Source organism: Pelobates fuscus, chromosome 1, assembly GCF_036172605.1.
Source record: "Pelobates fuscus isolate aPelFus1 chromosome 1, aPelFus1.pri, whole genome shotgun sequence".
NCBI lineage: Eukaryota > Metazoa > Chordata > Amphibia > Anura > Pelobatidae > Pelobates > Pelobates fuscus.
Window position 1 is genome coordinate 124,241,031 of NC_086317.1, and position 25,577 is coordinate 124,266,607.

The following is a 25,577-nucleotide window of genomic DNA, read 5'->3' on the forward strand; positions in this document are numbered from 1 at the left end:
GAGGGTATTTAAATCAGAAGGGTAAGAGTTTGTTAAAGCATATTGCCTTGAGAAAGTTGGAAAACAAAACCGGTCGGCGAAGAGTGAGCTGTAGGACCTCAGTAGTGTTCCCTGTTGAAGAGAAGCATTTGCCTTCTGCATTTTGTGGGCTGCAAGAGTGAACTATTTTCAGAACCTGAGCTATAGACCTCATGGTGAAGGATACCTTGCACTTTTTCTTAGCGCTTGTGCATTTGATTTACAGTATTATCCTATGGTCTGTGCATTTTATTCTTATTTACATGTGAATACATTATTACCACTATACTGGAGATCCTATACTTAGATTTACATGTATTGATATGTTTTTTTAATTTTACACTTTTCACTGGGGTTCCTTCTCTTTAGTGATAATTCAAATACACCAGTTTTACATGCCCGTATGTGCTTTTTTTTTTTTTCTGTAAAGCATTTTACCTGGACTGGCTCTGGGGATGTTGCTACCTTAGCGCCATCTGCTGCCGTAGGGGACATTAATGTCTTCCGTCTCTCAGCACTCCGTACAGGAGAAGACTTGTAAGGAGATTTAAGAGGACTAGCAGGTGCTACACGAGGACAGACATGGAAGACTAAAGAGTTATAGATCAAAGGTAAAAGAACGAAAGGATATGCAGTGGGAAATTTATGGAAGAAGACAAAGGAGGAAAAAATATACAAATAGGTTAAAGACAGAAAAATACATATTTTACAGTAACAGCTATCATTACATTAGTCATTCATCTCTGTCAAATTAACCAGATCAGTAAGGAGAACACAATGTTTGAATTACCTGTCCCAATAAACTGTTGTTGACACACAGAGACAGAGGTGGGGTTACTACAGTACCCAAAAATAAAATTCTAATCACCAATTCACTCAGTGCTGATAACCTGCTCAAAGCAGGGTGAACCATATGGCAAATAAAGAAAAAAAGTAAAGGCAGCGCTACAAATGCAGCAGAGGTGCACAAACCAGTGCTACATACAGTTTAATTTGAAGGACCAAAAGAAACAACAGATGTTGTGGCTGGCCCCTTTATAAATGCAAAATATCAAGGACACTTGGTATTAAAAAAAAGGGGGGAAAACCAAAACATCTGTTGTTACTCCTGATCCTGTGTATCTCTGCATTTGTTGCGCTGTCTTCATTTTTTCATTATTTGACATATTCTGTTGTTGAAGCAGCCCTTATAGGATTAACAGACATTAGACTTTGTCTAACCCAATGCTGCCTACTTAGAACGGTTCAAATGGGTTAATGCTGTGTTTACCAAAAAGATGCGTGCATATTTACAAATTTGCTGTTTAGGATTATTTGTGCAGGATTCCTGTTTGCATCGTTAACATGAACACCCAATAACAGCACATGTTAGTATCCGACTGCCTTGGAGCAAGGAGTTTACGTTTTGTTAAAAAATAAGTAAATGCTATTCTGAATTTGTGATTTTAAATATCACAGCATTTGTGTCTCTGTAGCTACCACACACAGACTGGGAATAAATGACAACTAATAAACAAAGAAAAGAAATAAATTATGTTATGTTCAGCATCCGTAGAAACGGTGATATAATATTTTTATAAATACTGTGTTTGGGTTTGTGCACATAATTTTCTAGTTTGCAGAGTGGTTTGTAATGCAAAAACAGATTAAATAACATCAATAAGAAATATAAGAGGGCAGTTATTTGGAAACAATATTGCAAAAGTTTTATTATAAACTTTCAACACAAATTATTCATTCCAGATAGGTGTTAGTTATAAACTACCTCTCAACCACCAAGCTATCTGTATAAATAGCACACAGATCCATCTTCATAACTAATGGAAAACCCCAAACAAGCTAAATAATAGAGTTAAAGCTCAGAACTCAATATGACTGTATTTTATCTGGAAGTTATTAAATGGTAATGTAATATGTATACAAGTGGATGGGGGTATATTAATGCCTCTGCAGCCATGTATAAGCATTATTGGTAGTGTAATGGTTAATCAGAATAACATTACATCATTATCTCATTGTTCAACTATTATTTTTTATTATTTAAGGGCTTTTCTAGTTAATATGTATGTATAAAAGCCATCTGTTTGTCTTGGAACTTATAGTGAACGTAAAAAAAAATGTCCCACTGAATTGTCAATAAATGTGTTGCAATTTTTCATTTTAAAAGACAAGCAGTGCCGAATTTAGAAAACCACGATTTGACAATTATATTACAATACTGGTACATAGTGAAAGCTCTCATTTTATCCCAGTCTGCTAGAGAATGGACTAATCCACGTGAAAAAAAAAAAAAGCTGATCCAGAAGCACAGGTTTTATTCCAGCATAAACATCAAATGTCAGAAGCCAGTGAAGGGATTAAATAAACATTTACTGAATTTGTGCACTTAACTAAATAAAGAAGATGTATTTGTTTCCCTGCAGCAGGGTAAATGGATTTATAATATCAGGTTTTCCTGCTGGCCAAATGCTAACACAAACATGAGGCTGACACAGAGACAGACGTTTGCAGCATTGTTTTGGTATGTGCATTGACGGGGTCAGCAAATTACATACGGACAAATCTAATACAAATATGTTATCGCACACAAAAATAAGTAAAAATATATCTATCACGTTTTCTTTACCACCCTCCAAAATAATGTAATGTAATAGTACTTGAAATACATGACAACTAGATAAAAAGGTTAAAAAAATAAATTTAAAAAAAGTAGTATAGTAATATACTTCTTTATTATGGCTGTTAGAGAATAAAAGGGAATGTAGCCCACAATCCATGGAATTCCAAATGTTTCCCAGCCCTGTTATATAGTATAGTAAATAGCAATGATAAAAATCAGGAAATAAGGGGCATCTACTATTTAGCTTTGCAGCTGTTGTGTATTACGTCTCAAGATATTTTTGAACCTTGGCATTATGGGAGATATAGGTCTGCATCAGCTGAAGTGTTCCATGTTGACCCCATCCAACATGTGGAAAACTGAGTGCACATGCCTACATTGACTGCAATGACGTTACACATTCAGTCTTCAGCAAGATATTTGTTATTTAGCCACGGAAAAAAATATAAATATTAGTTAGGTTTACCAGATAAAAAGTATAATAATATCATTATTTAAGGGTGATGAACATATAATAAATCTTGGGGTACATTTTCTAAATACAGGTCAGTGATAATGATTGTGCTGACAATGCCAATGTATGAGTAATTTAGAAGGATGTTGTCGGACAAGCCCTATTATTTTAAGGCATTTTTTTTAGGTTTATGTTGCAGTCCTACAGGTGCTGGTAGTCAAGTCGCTAATCAACCTAACCCTACCTGCCATGCCTGCAGCACAATTCCGATAAACGGCTGTACGCATTGTCAATTTTGTCCATTTGTCTCTGAAAACTTTATTATAAAGTGGTTTTGTCTGCTCCATTATACCAGTGGCATTTATTGTCCTTCCCATCATTACCTGACGGTGAATAGCATGCCTCATTTAGCATTGCTGTACTCCTACTCCTGGCTAAGGAAGAATGGGTTGGCATCAACAGTCGTGTGACAAGGAAATTTTCCATGGGACTAAGGTACATGCGATGGGCTGAAGGATGGAAGCAAAGCATGGAACATTAAAACAGAAACAAGCAATGGAATGAATAAAAAAAAATACAAATAGATGATCTGAAATAGAGGGAGTGGAGAACATGGAAATTGAAAGTCTGAAACGATAACAAATACATACAAATGCAAATGGGGTTTATAAACAGTGGACAATGATGGCTTGAAACCAGTTGAACAGAAAAAAAGCTGATTGTGCACATATCACTGAATTAGAAAACAGCAGTGTATGCACACATCCTCAAATTGATCTGGAAAGCGATACTGCAGCCTTGGCACCTACACAAACCCTTTGTGAACCATCCTCCTTCCAGTCTACTGCACAGCGACAGACAATAGCGAACACAGTGACACACCCAAGCTGAGATCTGAAGCTGTACCAGGTGTCCAACGTGCTGTGCAAACATATCAAGGTCTTCTGAACACAGCATCCCAGTTACTGACCTAGAAAATCACATCTTCTACATATCTAAACACTGCCTTTAAACTGGCAACAAAAATTTGTGCACTTGATATGTTTTAGATAAATCCACCGTGAGCCCTGCACTCCAACTCCCATGATCCTCAGGTACCCAGTGCTTGGAATTACACTGATTAGATAACAATTAGAGAAATCCAGCACTCTAGGGATTAAAATAATTCCTTCTTTGTTTCATCAGTATAAAAAAAGCAAAAGTCGACGTTTCAGTGCTGTTCTAAAGAACGTTATCTTGGCAGAACTGAAGAGTCGACTTGCTTTTTCTTTACTGATAAACTAAAGAAGGAATGATTTTAAGCCATAGAGTGCTTGATCTCTCTATACATATATAGTAGTGTAGAGTGCATTAGCCCTATTAGGCCAGTAGACGAGATGACAAAATACCAGAGTATTGCAGTATGTAATGATAACTAATTTATTGGACTAACATAATACTTAAAAGACAAGCTTTCAAAAGTGTTCCTCTCTTCCCCAAGACTGAAGTAATATTGATCAATCTGATCAATCTGAGTTTAACACTTAAAACAACTTATGTTTTGAGAGAAGGGGGGGGGGGGGGGGGGGGAGAGGTTGTCATAAATAGCAGAAGATGTGCCTAAAAGTGAAAGGTGCAGATTGGCTGAGAATAGCCAGAACAAGTAAATAAACAGAGACAATAAACTAGTTAAAAAGAAAAACAAAACAAAAAAGCATCATTGCAGGGCATAAAAATATACAGCTGCATATATGTACGTATATAAATTGATCGAATACAGGTAAAGCAGGAGTATTGAAAAATAACTATTATAAAAAAACATTAGGATGTGTGTTTATAGAAAGTTACGGTAGTTTGTCAGAAAGTCAGAATGCAAGTCTTTCATTTCTGGTGTTGAAATGTGTGATCATTTTCATCTTAAATGTCTTCCGTTCATGAGTCTTTAAAATTATTTTTAAGATCTTGAGGTTTTGGATGGAGTGATCAGCCTGGGTGAAGTGATGAAATATTTTTTTAAATAAATAAATATATATATATATATATGCATCACTTCACTCAGACTGATCTCTCCATCCAAAACAGTTTGAGTTCGTTCTATGTAGCAGAGTGAATTTTGGTATATATATTTTATAAGAAGGAAAACATGTTAGATCACCAGTGCTTACCAAAATTAACACTGCTACACAGAACGAACTGAAGCGCTTTTCAGTAATTAGACCATACCACATTATACTAATAATGCAATGGTACAGTTTAAACAGGATTTATTCACATGTGATCTATTAATAAAATAGGTGCCTCATAAAACAGACAGATCTTTTATTGGCCTAAGATCTGCCAAAATGATGTTAAAGTTATACAGATAAGGGGTCATTAAACAATAACTACTGGGAGATGGGTTATTCACCGCTATTTCTTGTTTCACTCAGGTAACAATTGTTTTCATAGGCTAGTGACAAAGCCTACCTCTAAATTGCCCAATTCCCTTTAAACATATTGTGATTATAAGCAATAAAAGTATCTGCTCCGTAGCTGCTCACCCTTAATTCCACATGACATTAAGAAGCCTAACCCTAAGTCCTCTCTACCCAAAGCACAACTACCCCAAAAATGCAGATGTCTCTAGCCATAACTCACCTTCCCCAGTTTCCCTCTAAACCTAGAACGACCCTGAAAGCATCATTACAAATGGCACAGCTGTTTACAGCTGGCATGAAAGCAGCAACATGATGTCCACATTTAAAATGTGTAGTTTAGATGCAACATTTGAAATGTATATGAATTGTCCAGTTCCAATTAACATGCTACTACATCGCTCCAGTTTGCATACTTTTCAAAATGAAATTCAATGTATGTAAATGCTTCTTCTTAAATTATTGGAAGCACAAAGGCCCTAGTACCATAAGGGAAGAGGTCCTTCATTTTGAACTCATTAGTGTTATGAATTAATTCTTCCTCACCGCATCATGCAGACTCCAAAATTCATTTCTACCTGGCTCTATTGCTCAGATCTTGTCTCTTTCACAGACTTCCAGCAATCTCTGGTAAAGATTACTCTTCCTGGTTCTGGTTAGGTTTATAGAATTCTGCATCTTACCGGGTCATTGAAAGCCACCACTCTACTGGGAGCTTTTTGCTTTTATCATTTTCCCCTTGTTTGTTTAATTCTCACTCCTTTACTCTACATTCATATGTGGGGTTTTTTTTTGCGCTCGGGTCTTTTTTTATTTTATAAGTTCGACAGGCTTAATGGATTTTAATTTGACCTTTTTTGGGGCTGAAAAAAGAAGGTTTTAGAAGAAAGAAGACATCAAATGGTAAGTTTTTTTGAATTTACAGGTATTTAGGTAGGTAGGGCTTTCTTTTCTTTTCTTTGGGTACGGGGTGGTGACTAGGGGCTTTGGAACCCCTAGTCACCTGGGGGGGGGGCGTATGTTTTTTAGTTTAGCCCCTACCCCCCATCCCCACCTGGGTGGGGAATGGGGGGACAAACAATAGGTTCCCTGCTATTGTCTTCTGGGCTCCCTACCCGCTGCTCATGGGTGGGAGCCGGGGGTACAATAGGTCCACCCTTATTGTCATTTAGGGACCCAACCCTCCGCTCATGGGTGGGGGACCATATGTCCCCCGTTTAATTAAATAGCTATGTCCCCCCCCCACTAGTTAATAGTTGCCCCACCATGGGGCCATTGATGAGAAGGTTTTTTTTTTACAACAGTGAGCAGCCACTGGCTGCTCACTGTTTCCTAGACATGCTCCTACTAGCAGCATAGCGAGTAGGGGAAGATTAATTACTACTACTAAGTTACTTTTACTTACTCAGTATTAGTACAGTTGGCTGTCTTCCAGCCTTTTGGTAGATAGTTCCCTAATACTGTAGGAATTAGGGAGCTATCTACTAAGCGGTTGCAAGATGCAGCCACGGCACAAATAGGATCGGCATATTATTTATTCAAATGAAATTCTGATACGAACAAAGTCCCGAATTGCGTCCTAATACGAATGGACAAACTGTTCTCATTCTGTTAGGACTAAATTTGGTAGTTTCGCCGGCGTTCTTTCTAAATGACAGGACGTTTGGGAATAGCAGGAAAGCAGGAATCGCAAGATCACGGAGGAAAGGGTGAGTATTGTGGGACAATGTCTCTGATCAACTTGAGCTGGTCAAGCGTAGGAAAATACATAAGACAAAGTAGTGCCTACTTTGTCCTATGTTTTAAAGAAAAAGCAAAGAAGAACAGATCCTAAGATAGGGAGAGAAGAGGAAGCGATTAGGGAAAGGTAATTTCGGCATGATAGTGCCGCTTTAAATTGACATTTCAAATACCTATTTCAACATAAATTGGCACTATTACAAATTAGCATTGTTACACTTCCTTAGTTGCCAATCATCTAAAATTTAAAATTCTTGGACAAGCTTTTTAAACAATTTTTTTTAACATATTACATATATATAAAATGTAATATGTTAAAAAATAATATATTTATAATACAATAAATAATGTATCAAAAATATCAAAATATTACAAAAGGTAAATATATTTCAATGAATAATTTTAAACTTTTATCTAAATATATTAAATCATTTGGAAAGCTTATCCATAAATATTAAAATGAGGCTTAGTTAGGTCTGACCTATTTTAACATCTCAATACATAAAAGTAACCATATTGAGTTCTTATTTTCATCCCTGAGATAATCTACCAACTCAAACAAATGGGTATTTACTAGTAGTCATTTTACTGGAAAACTTTGTATAAGGATGATTGATATGTTAGATCAACATGTCTGTTCAGAAAAGGTAAAACCCTACAACTAAAAAAAATAAACCTTGCAATAACAGCAAGGTCCAAATGGATGAAGTGAATTCCTCTAAAGACTAAGCATAAGCCCTAAAAGGTGGATAATCTGTTCACTCAGTGTTAAAATGTGCTGTGTAACTCCCATTATTATATAAAACAAAAACTACCACAGATCAAAAGGTGCCATGCAAAGGTTCAACGGAATTATGTTGCTATGCAAAAATAGTTTTACATACAGCTAAGACATCTTTTAAAGGAACACTACAGTCACCAGAATAACTTTAGCTTAATGAAGCAGTTAAAGTCTAACAAGCTATTAACAGAGCAGGAGATAAGAAATTCTAAATTAAACATAATTTAGAATGAAGGAAGTATAAACATTGGATGACTCTTTGCAGGAAGTGTTTAGGAAGCCTGTGTAAGTCACATGGAAGGAGGTGTGACTATGGCTGTATAAACAAAGTGATTTAACTCCTAAATGGCAGAGAATTGAGCAGTGAGACTGTAGGGGCATACTGCTTTACTAAGCTAAAGTTGGTTTGTTGACTATAGTGTCTAATACTACAGATGAATTAGGAAAATGATGCCTCGAAAAAACATGCAAAAAACAAAAAGGAAATCAAAAGGCAGTTTTTTTGATTGTCCCTCATTTTGATCAAATCTTCAGAATCTGAACATTGTGCAAGATGTGGCTAAGATCACTCATCCAATCCTGGATTCCAATTTTTTTTTATTCGTGCTTCTCTTGATTTTTTAAATCTTCACAGGGAAGAGTTTAGTGTATAAATCTCAGCGTCCTATTGAGTAGCATTTGTTCATTTTTGCAAGTTGCTTCATTTGTTTGTCATGCATGAAATTACTCTAAACCAGGTTTGATGCCCATTCGAGTGAGGCTGCTATACATGCTATACAGTTCTTTCATGGAAAGCTAGGATATATATGTATGTATCCCATAAACTTATAGACGGCTGGTGGATATGGAAAATGCATTGCAAGTTGGATATTCCATTTAGATGTCTCATCACGTCTTCTTAGAAGTAAGAGACTAGATGCGGTAAGTGGCTTTACTTTATTTTTTTTTATAAAATTCAGTATATATGCATCTGGCATAATGTAAAAAAATGTGTTTATTAGATGCATTCTTGCATCCTAGCACCCTTTAAATAATAATATTTTTACATCTGGATTTGGCTTTTTCTGTAAAATTATCTTTTTAATAATTTTTACATTTCAACTACAAAATATAAAAAAAACACACAAAAAAAACACCAAACAATATAATAAAACACTATAACCTATGTAGTTACTGAATTTAAGGACAGGGAAAAGACGTGCAAGCAAAAGATGCTTGTTCCTGAAGTTGGGATAGCTAGACAAAAAGAGGGAAAGTAGGGTGCAAGGAGGACAAACAGGGGGGCTGCCAATTCACTTGCCTCTGTCAGGGGAGCGTGTAATAGTTGCTGTTGAAGCGGAGAGCCTCTTACTGATTGGGGAGTCCATTGGCTTTTGTAGACTCATTGTAGAAGCTGAAAGTTTGTCAAACGCTGCAGAGAGATGCATTGAAGACATGAGTATAAATCTGTTACCACTCATTGAAAATACAAGCTTTCCTTTTTTATGTCACTTATTTTTTATTGAGATGTGGAAACGCATGAAGGTGGTGCTTTGGTAAGATGTACAGATTAATATTGCTGATATCAAAAGAGAATGTTACCAAACTTTACAATAATCAGTAATATTTAAAAAGGAAACTATTTATTAAGGTAAAATTGAATGTCAACCTATCAGGCCAGGTTCAACTAAACATAAAACAGCTCCTAAAGCAACAAATATATAATTTATCATAAAGATACATGATATATTTCCTTTAGGAGCTTTATGTACTTACTTGCTGACCATCATCCATTCTGGGAGATCCGTGGATGTTACAATACTGTAATATCTACTCTACGTTAACTCCTCCGTGCAGAACCACACAAACCAGGGCGCCCAGTGAATTCCAGGCACCCAGTGCCACAAAACCCCAGGACAGCTGCCAAGACCACATACCAGTTATCACAGTGGTATGTTTACTAGAAAGCATGTTTTATGTGCAAAGGATTACAGTATAATAGTGGGAGTACAGCACACTAAAATATATTATACATTGTATATGTGTATATGTGTGTTTGTTTGTGTGAATGTGTGTGATTACTTTACATTTATTTAAAAATCAAATGTTTAGAGATAAAAGAATGTGTTTTTTAATGATCGATTGAAAGAAAAGAGCATGTCCCTCTCTGCCCCCTCCTAATTATTGCCCAAAAGAGTGTTTGTTTGTCTGTCTAGTCTAGTGTTTGTCTGTCTGTTTCCTAATGAGCACCAATAACAGATTTTAGTTATACAGATATAAGTTCCACTGATATCAAATGTTCACTTAATAGACAACCTTCTACAAGGGGATCTATACCAAATACTACTAACATCTTAAATGTAACAGTACATAAAAACATTTGGCTTCTTCAGAGGTAAATCAGACATATATACTATACACTGATACAGTGGAGTCCTGGGAGCCAGGAATTGAGCCATAAAGCTTTACTTATAGTATGAAATGTGTTACCTCTAAAGATCATCCAATTGATTACTTTACAGCCAAAGCTCCATTAAGAGACAAACTGCATAAATATCAATTCTATAGGGATCCCAACTTAAAGCAGGCTCATATACATTCATTTGTAAGAGCCAAACATGTTCTGGACATCTGCTGCCCGACAATGAGCTTGTATATTAATTCTCTAACTGCACTCTATGGATAGCATTAAGACTTCTGCAATATACTATATTTATTATTTATACCGTGGCCATGACATTTTATGTGAATTGAGTGACAGTGACTTTTTATGGAATTGTAAGAGCTAAGCTGCCTTCTAGATCAGTGGGGTTCCCAACCCAGTCATCGAGGGACAATTAACATTTAGGAACTTTATAACTCTTTTTAAAAAGGAATAGTAACAAGACCTGGGCCATTGATGTGCCTTGAGAACTGGGTTGGTAACCATAAATCCAGAGTTTTAGTTTAGGTAAATAAATCCAAAAATGATATGTGCCCGGATTAGGTATGGTGTGAGCTCAGCACAAAATAATCCTTAGTTAATATATCTATGATACTAAGAGATAATAAATAAATAAATAAAAATCATAGTAAGTGTTTATTATGTTATTTTAAATAATGTGCACGGTAGCACTGTGGCTCTACGTGCAAGTACGCAAGGTCCATCAGCATACTCACTGCTGGGTGGACACCAGCATCATATATTACACAGGGTCACAACTACCTTACATATGATAATCTGTTGTGTATTGGGTGCCTATATCAGATTGGGTGCCTATGTCAGATAAACGGTTGACGTAGGCCTTATGAACAATCCTTACTATAGCTATAAAACAGTTTACCAGTAAATAATGTGCATTTCCTTCCTGAAATCCGCTCTCCTGTACTCATTTCTGCCTCTGACACCTCCCTTCCTACTATGTGCCATTGCTAAGGTGCCAGAAGTCCTCTGGAGCAAAACCCTGAGTAAGTGTCAAACCATTTTAGAATAGTTGGACAGTTACCTGGGTCCCTCTGGTGCTCAGAATGTAACCTCTCTTTTGATATATCTTATGTAGAAGTTCTTACCTCCACTTAAGTAAATAACCTAGACCTTATCTATATCTGAAGAGGGGGGCGACTGTGGGTGCCGAGAAAAATTGACAATGCACTCAAAAATTATTTAACTTTTTCATAGGGGCCAGTGCCAGGGGACTCTTGGCATTATAACCACAACATGAGTATTGATCGTCCTTTACACTATTTTAAAAAAAAAATAATTTAATATAGCATCTGGATTAAACATGCAATACAAAATATATAACCACTTCAATATAATTCTAAAATGATCCTATGGCAAAAACATTATGTAGAATATCAGGTGGTGTGTGATGGCATCAACTTTACATTACTTTTACTATTTATTTATCACAGGAACATAGTTATTTATATATTTGATATATGGCTCCTTCCTCCATTGACTTATTTCTGTGATTTGTTTTTTGGTCAGCTATTGCTTCCCGCAAACAAAATAAAAAATTTAACTTGAAAAAGTCTTATTTATAACTTTGTGCTTCTAAACATACGCTTATTTGATACCATAAATGCATTTACGAGTTGTAATGTAATGAGATGTCTAGTAAATGCTCTTGAGGTCTAGTAACTAATACTGACATTGTTGTGAATTGAGAACTAAATTTCAAGCCTAGGCCTCAACAGCAAAATTGGAAAAAAAAACATCCAACTAATTTGTTAACCAAAACTAGCAAATACAGCCTACAAAATGAACTGTGAAAATATTGCAACTACATCTACCATTCCTAGAAAATGTAGAATCCAAAACTCATATTATCACAATGACTATTTCTATTCAAGAGCGATACTAAAAATACACAATTTCAAATCATTACTACCATTCATTTCAACAGATTCCTAACTAGTGACAAACGTTGGGAATAAGCTAGGAAAACTATGAGGTTGTTTTAGTTTATTAATGAAGGGCAGTAACTTTGTCACTGCAATAATGGTCTTTTATAGATCTATTCTGGATTTCCATTTGTTTGTTATAGTTTGTTATCAGCAAGGCAATATTAGTCATTGCCAAATATCAACACATAGAGACTTATTCACTACAGTGTGAGTTGTCAAGGATTCAAAGTGAATTTCAAATTTCAGACCAAAAAAGCCAAACTGGAAACATTATCAATGTCAGCTATGTTTTGAGTATAAAATTTGAAGTTAACTTTCAACTCCTGACAAACCATATTTCAGTGAAAATCCCTGACAGAAATAAAATGCTACCCAGTGAGCACATTTCAACAAAGAAGGGGCACTGCCATTTTAGGGGTGTGACCCAGAGCAGGCTGTTCTGAGAAATTTTAAGTCACTTACTAATTAAAATGTATGTAACTAAATGTAATCAAGAACAATGTATCTTATTTACACAAATTTTTATTGTACTTTAAAGACATATTATTGTAAGTATTGTTGCTGTGTGTAGCTCTGTTATACACTAAGGCACACCAACAATATGAAGCTTCTAAAAAAGAGAGACAGATGGATTTAGGCCCAAAATAGAGACTGTCCCTCCTAAATAGGGTCACTTGGGAGGTATATGCAATAGTAAATTTAAAACTGGGTAATAAATAGCAATCAATATTCTTTATAGCATTGCTGTTGTCAGCATACTCACAACTGACAGTTTTTGTAAACGGCAGAAAGCAAGGAGTCTAGTTGTGGACAAAATGTATTGAATGTGTGGCCATAGATTGAATACTGCTGCCATTTGAAACATCTCCATTACACTCCAGTTAATGTAATGGGGGATGGGAGACTATGACTAAGCACAGGTCCTAGACAGAAGACACTAGACTAGACACATCAATTGATGCAGGGTTCCTCCTATAAAAGAGTATCAATGCAGACTGAAGCACTGCTGGGTGCTTACCATAAATTCGGCATAAAACAGAGTCAATGACAGCACAGAAATTCATTGAATCCTGCTTTAGAATCAGGATTCCAAATGGGTGTGGCTGCTGTCAGGGAAAAAAATCTTATACATTGGGGGTAGACTGTACTAAAATAATTATGTTGGTAATAAAATGAAGCCTGTAGATATGCAGCCAATTAGGCAGTAAAAGGCACGTTCATCTTGCTTGCTAAAACACTAGGTAGTTGGGCCTTTAGGACGCAAGACAAATAATGCAAAAAGGGTCACCTTGTAACCATAACTGCTGAACAGCATCACCATCCATTGCTAAATAGAATTACTAGTACCAATATAGCATTGTCAGCACACCCATTTATTCTGTGGTACAGTAATCTTTGCCCAAAGTATTTCCTACTGTAGACACCATAGGACTGGCAAAGGCAAAGGTAGGTGCACACAGTTGTTGCAATACTACAATACTCATTTGTTATACATGCATTGGGTGGGCAAATCCTTATGAGAGTTGCAGTCCAGCTGGGTATCCACTCCTCCCCCCCCCCTCCCCATAACTGGCAGAAGATAATCTCACTAGCAGTATGCCATGCAATTACAAAACAAGAGATTTATAATATACTGTGCTATATAAATCTGAGGATTATGGTGTATGCATGTTTAATATAGATATATATATGTATACACCCACACGCCTACTGAATTATTAACTATGAATGCCTGATCCTGTAATAATGTTCTCCATAAATGTGGCACTGAGGCTGTCAATATTTAATAATTTAAACTGGATTTAATAAATATATAAACTAAATTAAATTGTATTTATTACCAATTAGGATTTAAAATCTCCAATAAGACGACCACAACAGAAAAATCTTATACACACACACAAACAAAATAACTGAAGAACTGGGCCACAATCAGTGTGGGGGGTGGGAGCCTTTGACGCAGGCCCGCAAAATAAACACGCAAAAAAAAGATAAATCACTCACAGATAAATATAATAGTCATCATGCCTGAATTGCTCATCCCTTTACCAAAACATCACAAAATGTTTTTTTTATATTTTTTATTTTACAAGCTGTTTTTTAAAGATCATTGAATCAGAGCCCAAAGCATGTTCAGTATGTCATGGAAAACATGAAATGGAATGGAATGTGTCACATACAGAAGGATGCATGCAGAATGTGACACTGGACCAGTGCAATAAAAAAAGGGGACCTGTAATGTGACGAGTAGTTTTGGGATCACTGCACTAAAATACACAGAATTTAGTGGAGATTTGGGTTGGTTGATGAAGTTAAACACACTATGGGTACAGTGATACACAAAAATACCATCAGAGGACTCCTCAGCTCCAGCAGGGGCCGCAAGGTCTGTAGAAAGGGTGTTGGCAGAGGAGCCTAGAACAGGGGGTGGGGAATTTTCTGATTCACCTGCACAGCACAAAACCAGAGCAGAACAAGGGGAAAGGGGACAAATTACAGAAATTTGCTGGCAAAATAAAATATAAATAATTAATAATTGTATACAGATGACTGATACATCTAATATACATCTAAATAGATACACATATATAAAACTGAAAATATAGACATTTCAGAAGGGGGGAAAGTGTTTTTCTTCTTATCTTCCAGTTTAACTAACACAGTAAAACATTTTATGACATAGTAAAAAAACATTTTCAGTTCCCCAAATGAAAACAGCAAAACACCTTAATATTTCCAGAAGCAAGGTTAAAACCCAATAAAACATAAACAACATTAACAAAGGATGTGACACTCCTATTAACAATGTTATATCCAGATTCAGTTACATTATGTATTCTCTCTATTGGGCTAATTCTAGATCACAATCTACCATAAAAGCAGCACATCACATTAAATCTACATTATCTCCTTGCAATGTCATTGAATATTCTCAATTCTCAGTGTTCCAGTGAACTGCTGGCCTCACCCTGTGAAACAGATGATTATTTAACCATGGATACAAAGTAACATGCTTAGAATCCTAATGTATTCACTAAAAGGAATCCAAGTATAACATGCACTGCACTCTATTTAAACACAGTGTAAACACAAATAAAACAAATAGGATCAATGATCAAAAACAGGATGAAAACACCAAACACTGCCAGCAAAGGACTTTCCATTTACTGCAATTCATCTTCCTCCTTTGTTCTTTGCAAGACACTGTCCAACAATAGGATTAAACAATCACAATGCAAGTTGTTAATATGCAATAGGGCGTTCTAGCAGACTATACCACACACAGAGCCAGCCCAGCCTGATGCCCTTGAATACAGAAGTAGTTTAAAATACCTGCATTGCAGAAGATGAACACTCACCATCTCTGCCTGAACCTGCTACAAGGGCCCCTCCCCAGGACCATCTCTTCTGCTTCTGCTCCAGTTGCTGACTGCGTTCCTGGGCCCGTCTCATCATGGCCTCTAATTTCTCCTGGTCGAACACAGAAAATAAAAAATGAAAGTTGAGTGGCAGATATAATGGCAAGACTGTGCCTATGATGAAGCAGCAGGGACTGACAGCACTTCCTGGAGTAACAAGTGCTCTTAGGTAATGATGTAATGATGGAACCAGAGGAGGAGAGCATGCATACCCAAGTGCCGAGTGTTCTGCTCCCTAGTCACTGCATGCCTCTAGAGAGGGGTTTTGGAAGGTAAATAATGCAAGTTGCATCACGGGCTCAGCCAGCTGATCCATGTGGTGTGGCAGCCAATGAGCTTTGTGTTTCTCCTGATGAATAATGCTTCAAAATCATTAACTCCTTCCAACCTCCCTGCATTACCAATACCCACTCCCTGAGAATTGAGGATTATTGATCTCTAAACCTCAGGCTGTATGCAGTTACAGCTTTGAGGATGCCTGCAGTCATCTAACACAGTGAGGATATGTATCAAGGTAAAAGCAATTATTGTATAAAGGGCTAAATAAAGAGCAAATTGCTATGGGAACCAATATATGCTGCCTCAAAATCTAGAATCTTGGCCTAGAATATTATACATATATCCTTGATAAATATGCTCCACTGTCTGAGCACAGCAAAGCATTGGGGTAACTGTGCATTGTGTACACCGGGGGTGCCCAAAAGGCAGATCCCCAGATGCTGTAGAACTACAACTCCCATGATGCTTTGCATGCATTTAGAATGACAAAGCAGATTTAAGCTGTAATTTTTAAATATCTGGGAATCTACCTTTTGGGCACCCCTGGTGTACACAATCTATATACCTAATGTTTAATTTTTGTTACATCACAGAACAGCAATCTTTAGAATATGTGGTACCTACTTCCAGTGGAGTCAATGCATCCACTAGATTTTGCAACATAGTTTAGATTTTGTGCCTAAAACCAGAATACATACAAAATGTGCAGCATTCTAAATCCATAGTGATGTCGCATTTACATGTACAGAAAATAATGAGCAAACTTGCAACATGCAATGACTACCATGCTTACCTAAAGAGAATTCACTAACATACCCATTGTGTAAAAATAAATAAATATATAATTATATTACTACATACTCATGCTCAAATTATAAAAACTATTTTTAGTGATGACACATATAGAATAAAAAAGCATCACTTGTGTAAGGGTGGTTATGGAAAATGAATAATACAGGCCTGTGTTAAAACCAATACTACACTATGTAGTATGTTCTTTTTTATTTTCACCCCTAATCTGGTCACCTTAACCCCTTAAGGACCAAACTTCTGGAATAAAAGGGAATCATGACATGTCACACATGTCATGTGTCTTTAAGGGGTTAAATTGGCTCTGTCACTCAAACTACCTTTTTCCTATTCTTTCCTCTTCCTCTTTCAGAGTCTGTTCTTTTCTTAATCTGATCTATTTCTCTTTAAAGTATAAGACAAAGTTGGTACTACTTTGTCTTGTGTGTTTTTCTTACGCTTGACAATCTTGACAAATGGTGGAGCTTAAGGAAAACTCAAATTCCTTTGTCAAGATATCATAGGCGAATAAGAGGAAGGTAAGTTTGAGGTGACAGAGATACCTTAAAGTACAAAAGCAAAATTGTTGAGTATTTACTTTACATGTAACTAAAAGTAGTAATTGTCTCAGTGCCATGTAATATGCAAAAAGAGCCAACAAAAAGAGCAAGCCATCTTGGCACATGCGCGGCCAGCTGGGCAGCCAATCAGAGACAACCCATACACTAAGCCCTGCGTTAAGTCTCATGCATGAGCTTATAATGCCCTGAATTTAACTGCCCATGAGTGAGATTAAGCAAGCGTTAGCGGTGCATTTTCCCTTAGTCCTACCAACACTGGGTAACTGCGCTGCGCTGTTGGGTGATCAGGAGGTCTGAGGGAAGATCAGTTGTCATACAGAAGCTCTGGTCTGCACACAGGTCTGCAAAGGATCCGCTAACTGGTAATTTAAAGGGGAAGTCCTTCCCAAAATAAATATATCACAGGATCTCCCCAGCCGGTGCATGCAGAGCTGGCACTATCCCTGCTGTGTACCTTCATGGGCCGGTGGGGAGATCAAAGATCAGGCAGTGAAAGGCGGCTGCAGTCTGGGGATGCAGACAGGAGAGGAACGGGGGAACTCTTGCTTATAGCACCGCCTGGTTCCTCTCGCGAGGTCGGAGCATTGCCACGGTCTGAATCTCGTGAGGGTGAACACTAGCCCTGCAGGCTAGAGTTCACTCTCACCACTAGGACCACCAAGGACTGCAGCACGCCCCCCTCCCAGTCAAAAGGTAAGAAGGGAGGGGAGACACAATGTTTGCTTTGTTTTTTTAATTAAAAAAAAATACATATATACAGGCATTAATCTGCCTCTCCCCAGCACACAATTCCTCCAAATATATACACACACAGCACCCTCACACACACACTGCACCCCTCTCACACACACACACAACACCCCTCTCACACAGCACACACAGCACCCTCACACACACACAAAGCACCTTCACACACACAACACCCCTCTCACACACACACAGCACCCTCACACACTACAGCCCACACACACACAGCACCTCTCTCACACACACACACTACAGAACAGCCCACACACAGCACCCCTCTCTCACACACACAACACCCCCTCTCACACAAGCAGCACCCCTCTCTCTCACACACACACACACACACACACACACAGCACCTCACACACACACACACACACACAACACCTCACACAAACACACCACCCTCACACACACTGCACTGACACACACATAAGACAGAGGGAAGGAGAGACCACCTGGTGAGGGAGAGAGGGAAGGAGAGACCACCTGGGGATGGGGGGGGGGAGAGGAGAGACGACCAGGGAGGAGGGGGGGAGGAGAGAACACCTTGGGTGGGTGGGGGAGAGGAGAGACCACGAGGGGGGAGGAGAGACCACCAGTGGAGGGGGGAAGATGAGAGATCATGAGGGGGGGGGGAGAGGAGAGACCAGTAGGGGAGGGGAGAGGAGAGACCAGACCGGGTCAGGGGTGGGAAGGAGAGACCACTACGGGAGGGGAGGGAGAAAAGAGAACCCCAAGGGGGGAGAAGGGAGAGGAGATACCACTAAGAGACAGGGAAGGAGAGGAGAGACCACTAGAGGAGAGAACACCAAGGGGGGAGAGGGGAAAGAAAAGACCACTAATGGGTTGGGGGGTAGGAGAGAGCACTAATAGACAGGAAGGGAGAGCTCTGAGGGACAAGGGACAAGAGGGGAGAGATCTAAGGGACAGGGGGAAGAGAGGAGACCACCAAGGGACAGGTGGGAGTGAAAGAGATTATTGAGGGACAGGAGAGTGGAAGACACACAGAGAGGCTAAGGAAGGGGGGGAAGAGAAGCACAAAAGTGCTGGTAGGGGAGAGAGAGACACACAGAGGGGCTTGGGAGGGAGACATACAAAGGAGCTGGGGGGGAGTAAGACACACAAAGAAGTTGGGAGGATATAGGAGACATACAAAGAGGGGGGATAAGAGACACACAAAAGGGGGATGTAGGACGCAAAACAAAACCCCAAAATTATATTTTTTCTGCTCCCCTCTCAGCCCCTATCCTACCCCATAAATTATCTTTCACAATATAAACACACACAATGCATCCCTATACATACACAGAAACACACAATGCATCCATTACACACACAATGCATCCCTTACACACATACACAGAAACACACAATGCATCCCTTACACGCGCACACACACACACACACACACACACACACAAACACACACTGCTTCTCTTACACACACTCAATTCACCCCTTAGGTACAATCAATGCACCCCTTACAGACACACACACTGCATCCCTTACATACACATAAAACACACCTTGCATCCGTTTCGAATACAAACAGGGTCGGCGCACCGGCCCTGGGGGCGCAAAATCAGGCTGAACGGAAGGAGGGAAGCGCACTGCGCTCCCCTCCAGCCGGTTCATACTTGTAGCGTGGCCGAGTGCAGCCCTTATCATTCCGCCCGCGGATCCCAGCCTCCGCCCGCCCACCTCCTACCCTGCTGTCTGTCGCAGGCTGTGTGGAGGGGGCGGGGATATGACATCATATCCCTGCTCCCTGTGGATCACACAGCGCGGCTGGCGCACAGTGATGAGGCTGTGCTGCAGGACAAGACTCCAAGGAGCCGGACAGCACGCACCCCAGGGAAACGCTTTAACAGATGTAAGTATGTAATTTTGTATGTATGTTTGTATGTAACTGGATGTATGTTTGTCTCTGAATGTCTGTATATATGTCTCTGTATTCATGTATGTAACTGTATGCCTTTATGTTTCTGTATGTTTGTATGTATGTGTCTGTATGTCTTTGTATGAATGTTTCTGTATGTATGTATGTATGTGTCTGTATGTATGTGCCTGAATGTCTTTGTATGTATGTTTCTGTATGCCTGTCTGTATGTATGTATCTGTATGACGGTATGCCTCTGTATGTATGTATGTGTCTGTATGCCTGTATGTCTTGTACGTATGTTTCTGTATGTCTCTGTATGCATGTATGTAACTGGATGTATGTTTGTCTCTGAATGTCTGTATATATGTCTCTGTATGTATGTATGTAACTGTATGCCTTTATGTCTCTGTATGTACGTATGTGTGTGTCTGTGTGTCTCTGTATGCCTGTATGTCTTTGTATGCATGTTTCTGTATGTATGTATGTGTCTGCCTTACGGCATGCCTCTGTATGTATGTATGTATGTGTCTGTATGACGGTATGCCTCTGTATGTATGTATGTGTCTGTATGCCTATATGTCTCTGTATGCCTGTATATATGTATGTGTCTGTATGACGTTATGTCTCTGTTTGCATGCATGTATCTGTATGTGTGTATGTCTTTGTATGCCTGTATGTATGTATATATGTGTCTGCATGCCTGTATGTCTCTGTATGTATGTTTCTTTATGCCTGTATGTATGTGCCTGAATGTCTTTGTATGTATGCCTCTGTATGCCTCTGTATGCATGTATGTCTTTATATGCCTGCATGTCTCTGTATGCATGTATGTCTCTGCTTGTATGTCTCTGACTGTATGTGTCTGTATGTCTCTGTATGATTATTTCTGTCTTTGTATGACAGTGTACCTGTATGACTTTGACTGTGTGACTGAAAAATGATGCCTGTGTGCCTGTGGCTTGGGAGGAAAGACACACAGGTGAAGATGCATTTTTTTTTTTTTTTTAATGAGGGTTGTGGGCGCCAAAATGCATCTTCGCCTGTGTAACTAAAAATCCTAGCACCGGCCCTGCATACAAACACAGATTCACACAATGCACACACAGATTACACACACTACATCCCTTACACACAAACACACACTGATTTCTATCCTTTACACAAAACACACTGCATCCACTACACACACACACACACAAACACACGTGGTATCACCTACACAAACTGGTATTCCTATATGCTACATTCCATAAGCACACACATTAGATCCTCTATGGGTGGGCCTTATGGGCATACTCATTGTCAGGCCGTGGGGGCACAGACCTTGAGCTGTGTAAGGGGACCCAAAAAAATTAAGCTGCTTCCCATTCCCCCAGAACATTGATTTTTGTGACCACAGTTACAAACAGCCTCCAGAGATCCTGTTATACACCAGAGCAGTGGAGCCAGACTGCAGCCAGAGCCCATCATCATCCTCATCTGGTTGTAAGTAGGCAATCTAGTATATTATTCATGGCACTAATCTCTAATTTACCTCACATTAAAGGAACACTATAGATCCCAGAACCACCAGCTTAATGTAGTGGTTCTGGTGTCTATAGCCTGTCTCTGCAGGCTTTTTAATGTAAACACACACTGTGTGCAGCACTGGCGTTAGTTCATATGGCAGATCATATGGGTGGAGCATTGTGATGTCACATGGTGGGCAGCGCATATGGGGGGTAAAGGGGGGCATATTTTTCTTTTACCTAAGGCGGCAAAAATCCTTGCACCGGTCCTGTATGTATGTATTTATATACTGCGTACATAAACATGAAATGTATATATATATTACAGCACCCCTCACACACATACTGCGTCCATAAACACATTTCATTGTAGACACACACTAGATCCCTTACCCAACTCTGTATCCTCTACACACACACACACACACACACACTAGATCCCTATATACACTCTGAATCCTCTACAAACACACACTCTGGGTCATTCAAACACACACTAAACCCCTACAGACACACACTGCACCACCTACACACACACACACACACACACACTACATTCCTGACATACACACTTTGGATCCCCTACGCACACACTAGATTCCTTGTAAACAAACACATACAACATTCCCTAAATGCACATTCTCTACCACCTCTACACACACTACATCACCTATACACACACAATCACTACATCCCTTATACACACTATGCCCCCTATACATACTCTCTACAACCCCTAGTCACACTTACGTTATGTTACAACACAAACACAACATGACTGAAACCTACATATTTACACAATACCACACCACAATCAGCTCACTCTCAACACACGCAATCTTACAAACAGGCTCCAAACACATGCACAATACTCTTATCTGACTGTTTTGTCTCCTGATATCCCATTTATGGAGACACCAGAGACAAGTTGGAAACAAACACAGTGCAAACATGTTATTAAATTTGCTTGCGCTGTGCAGAACAAATACAGGGCCTTTTTCCTCATGCTAGAGCTCTTCAGCAGAGCTCTGCGCATGGTCTGCCCTGGAAGAGCATTAAACCAACATGCTCACTTTGTCAAGGGGTGTGCTTGTCATTGGTGATGACAAAACACACTGTTTCTGACTCTGCTCCCTTCTCAGTGGGCCAATGTGATTACAAAATGCGCGGGCCAAATTTTTTTCCCCAGTCCGGCCCTGGTTAGGGTTGATATAGCGTTATGTAGGGGATTGGTATATAGTTAACATTAACTACCAAAAATGAATTAAGATATTTAATGTACAAGGCATTTTACAATGAGGACAGACAGAGGGATCTATTTTGAGTTCTTTTTCTTTAGTTGAACTTGATGTGTAAAAATTACTATGCAAAAATTAAACATTTAATTTTTAACATTTTATTCACACCTAATGTTGTTTTAGGTATACATATAGCAATATAGGAATGAAATGAAAATAAATAAAAAACCCTTTCTTCTCTTTAAATACAATATATAATATGTATAAATGCACATAAAGAGAAACCCTAAAATTACGCTGGAACCAACACATAGAGCAAATTCTATGTTTTGTTTTGTACAAATGCCTCTGTAGTTAAAGAGTTATACTAAATATGAAAACTACCAAACATGTTTTAAATATGCTGGAGAAAAACAGATGTCGTCACAAACCAGCTATGGTTTATTGTGTGATGAATAGAAATCTCCATTATGATTGATTTTTCAATAACAATTCTACTTTTATTCAAGGAAGAACCTCCATCCCCTCCCCCCAAAGCTTCCTTGAGCATATTCTAATGCAGTTTGCTCTGCCTGTTTGTGCCCCTCTGACCATAGGAAATGATGAAATGTGGTTAATTATATGTGTGTGTGTGTATATGTATACATATACGTGCATACACATGTGTATAGCAACACACACATTTATTGATTTATTTGTGCTGATATAACTACTGTGTAGAAAAAGAACACTTTCCAATTGCAAAAAAACGTTTGTTTTAAAGGTCCCATGTTAAATCTGAAACTGACACCCCAACAAATGAAAACTATCTGGGTGACCTGGCAGCACCCGAAAAGACAACTGGATATCAGACTTCGCCAACAGGGCCCCCGGGTACTACTCCACAAACCAAATCCAAAGCTCGATCAAAAGAAGTGTATCGCACCCGACAGTCCTCCTTTGAAATCCCATCATGAACCGAGGACCCAGACGCATAAGACAGCACCCAGACGCATAAGACAGCATTCCTACAGCTCCACCTCCTCCCCTAGATCGGCTGCCAGGACCCCCTCCTCGTCTATCCGCCTACTCCTTGTCAAATGGTACCAAGGATAGTAGGTCCACATACACACCCTTAAGTATCTTTTCTCTCACCTCCAAAGACACATGTAACACCAGGGGTGCAATGTCACAGACAGTTCCCCCTGAAGTACTCACCTCACTTGTACCTGAAGGGGGAGCCCCAGAGGGAAACGCTGAGCCCTGCGCATGTCTGCTGCCCCATCGGTCCCTGCAGGCGCCGACCGGCCAAGCACTAAGCGCAGCAATTACACCAATTCTCCTTGACCCTCCCCCACTAGCCCTTAGTCCCCCCTAACTCCTGCCAAGTGCAAGCGCACTCCAACTCACGGTTCAAGAGAAGGGGTCTCTCTATCCCAGGCTATAATTCCGGTCCTTCTTTCTGTGAGGGTTCTGCAGTCCGCCTACCTGCTGTTCTGCCAGTGGAGCGGAGGCTCACACCCCAGGGAGTTCTAGTCCGTCCATGCCAGGCATGTGGAGGGGAATCCTGCGTCCCTCCCTGGTGCTCCTTGGCCTCCGGTCCAGAAGCTGGTGAGATCCTCCACCAGCACGTCACCACCCGCTGGCCTGCCCCACTTGCCGGGAGCCAGCTGTGCTTCTCCTCCGATTCCCCAGTCCAAGGAGCTCTGGGAATTCCGGATTCGGCGGGGGCCTGTGACGTGTAAGTTGCGAGATTTGCAGACGTCACGTACGCGCCCCCGAGTTCCGCCTGTTCCTGCGTGCGGCCGCACACACTGACGTCACTTCCACAGCCACCGGAAGAGAGGGGTGAGGACTGGGGGACCTCACCTCGCCTCCGGCGCCATCTTGGGGACCGCCATCTTGCTGCCCAGGCCCAGCCCGGCCATCTTGACTAGCTGAAATCGTCAAGAAGGTGGGGTGGGAACCAATGCATCTCTTTGTAGAAAGTTTAGCGTCTCCATGCAGAGCGTGGAGACGCTGCACGTTAGTCCCAGTAAGCACCTGCAATGGCCATCTGAGGAGTGGCCACTGGAGGTGTCCCTAGGGAGCAATGTTTACACTGCCTTTTCTCTGAAAATGCTGTGTTTACAGCAAAAAGACTGCAGGGACATGGTATGTACACCAGAACAACTACATTAAGCTGTAGTTGTTCAGGTGACTATAGTGTCCCTTTAAGGGTGAGTCTTTTTTTTTTTTTTGCATTATTTTTGAAGCACTATTTTCATTTTTTAATAAGTAGATAGTAATCATTATTTTACCCCATAAATGAAAAACAACAATAACACAAATACTAACACTGTGCTCTCTGTTTGTGATAGGATATTTGCAGTTGACAGAGGAATGACAGAGGAGAAGAAAGGTTAAGTGATGTCTCCCCAGAGTCTAGTACAACCTGTAGTTGCCATGACAGCATCAGACACTATCGGAGATTTTTAAAAGGTTTTTTTTTTGCAAGAGCATTAAATGCTCAGGAGGCATGATGCTAGAAAAGGAACCACTAGTCTCAAGGGAGAAATGCTGCGTCACGTAGTAACTTGAAGCATAGAAATACGATTTTGTAAATAAAATAACAGCAAAAATTAAAATAAAATGCTGATGCGTGGGCTGTTTTTCAAAGTCTAACAGATCGGGTATATTTGGTAATGAGAAAAACAGAACTTTGCAGCATTATTTTAGCGGACAAAAAGCTGCGTAGTAAACAAGGTCAGCAACAGCATCTTATAGTTTCATGTTTGA

The 25,577-nt window shown here is 39.5% G+C and overlaps 1 protein-coding gene across 11 annotated transcripts in view; it reads right to left on the reverse strand.

Moving 5' to 3' along the window:
- Nucleotides 1-25,577, reverse strand: part of MAP7D2 (MAP7 domain containing 2) — a 140,637-nt gene that overhangs the window by 30,294 nt on the left and 84,766 nt on the right. For 4 of the 11 annotated variants that reach the window (XM_063450198.1, XM_063450196.1, XM_063450197.1 and 1 more), the window contains exons 4-8: nucleotides 15,734-15,845; nucleotides 14,724-14,822; nucleotides 9,307-9,417; nucleotides 3,476-3,601; nucleotides 457-608 (exon numbers count right to left, since the gene is read on the reverse strand). In XM_063450198.1, coding sequence (XP_063306268.1) covers nucleotides 457-608; nucleotides 3,476-3,601; nucleotides 9,307-9,417; nucleotides 14,724-14,822; nucleotides 15,734-15,845 — 600 coding nt within the window. Of the gene's footprint in view, nucleotides 1-456; nucleotides 609-3,475; nucleotides 3,602-9,306; nucleotides 9,418-14,723; nucleotides 14,823-15,733; nucleotides 15,846-16,005; nucleotides 16,078-25,577 lie in introns of those variants that run through there. The other 7 variants (XM_063450206.1, XM_063450200.1, XM_063450202.1 and 4 more) reach the window with 7 other exon arrangements.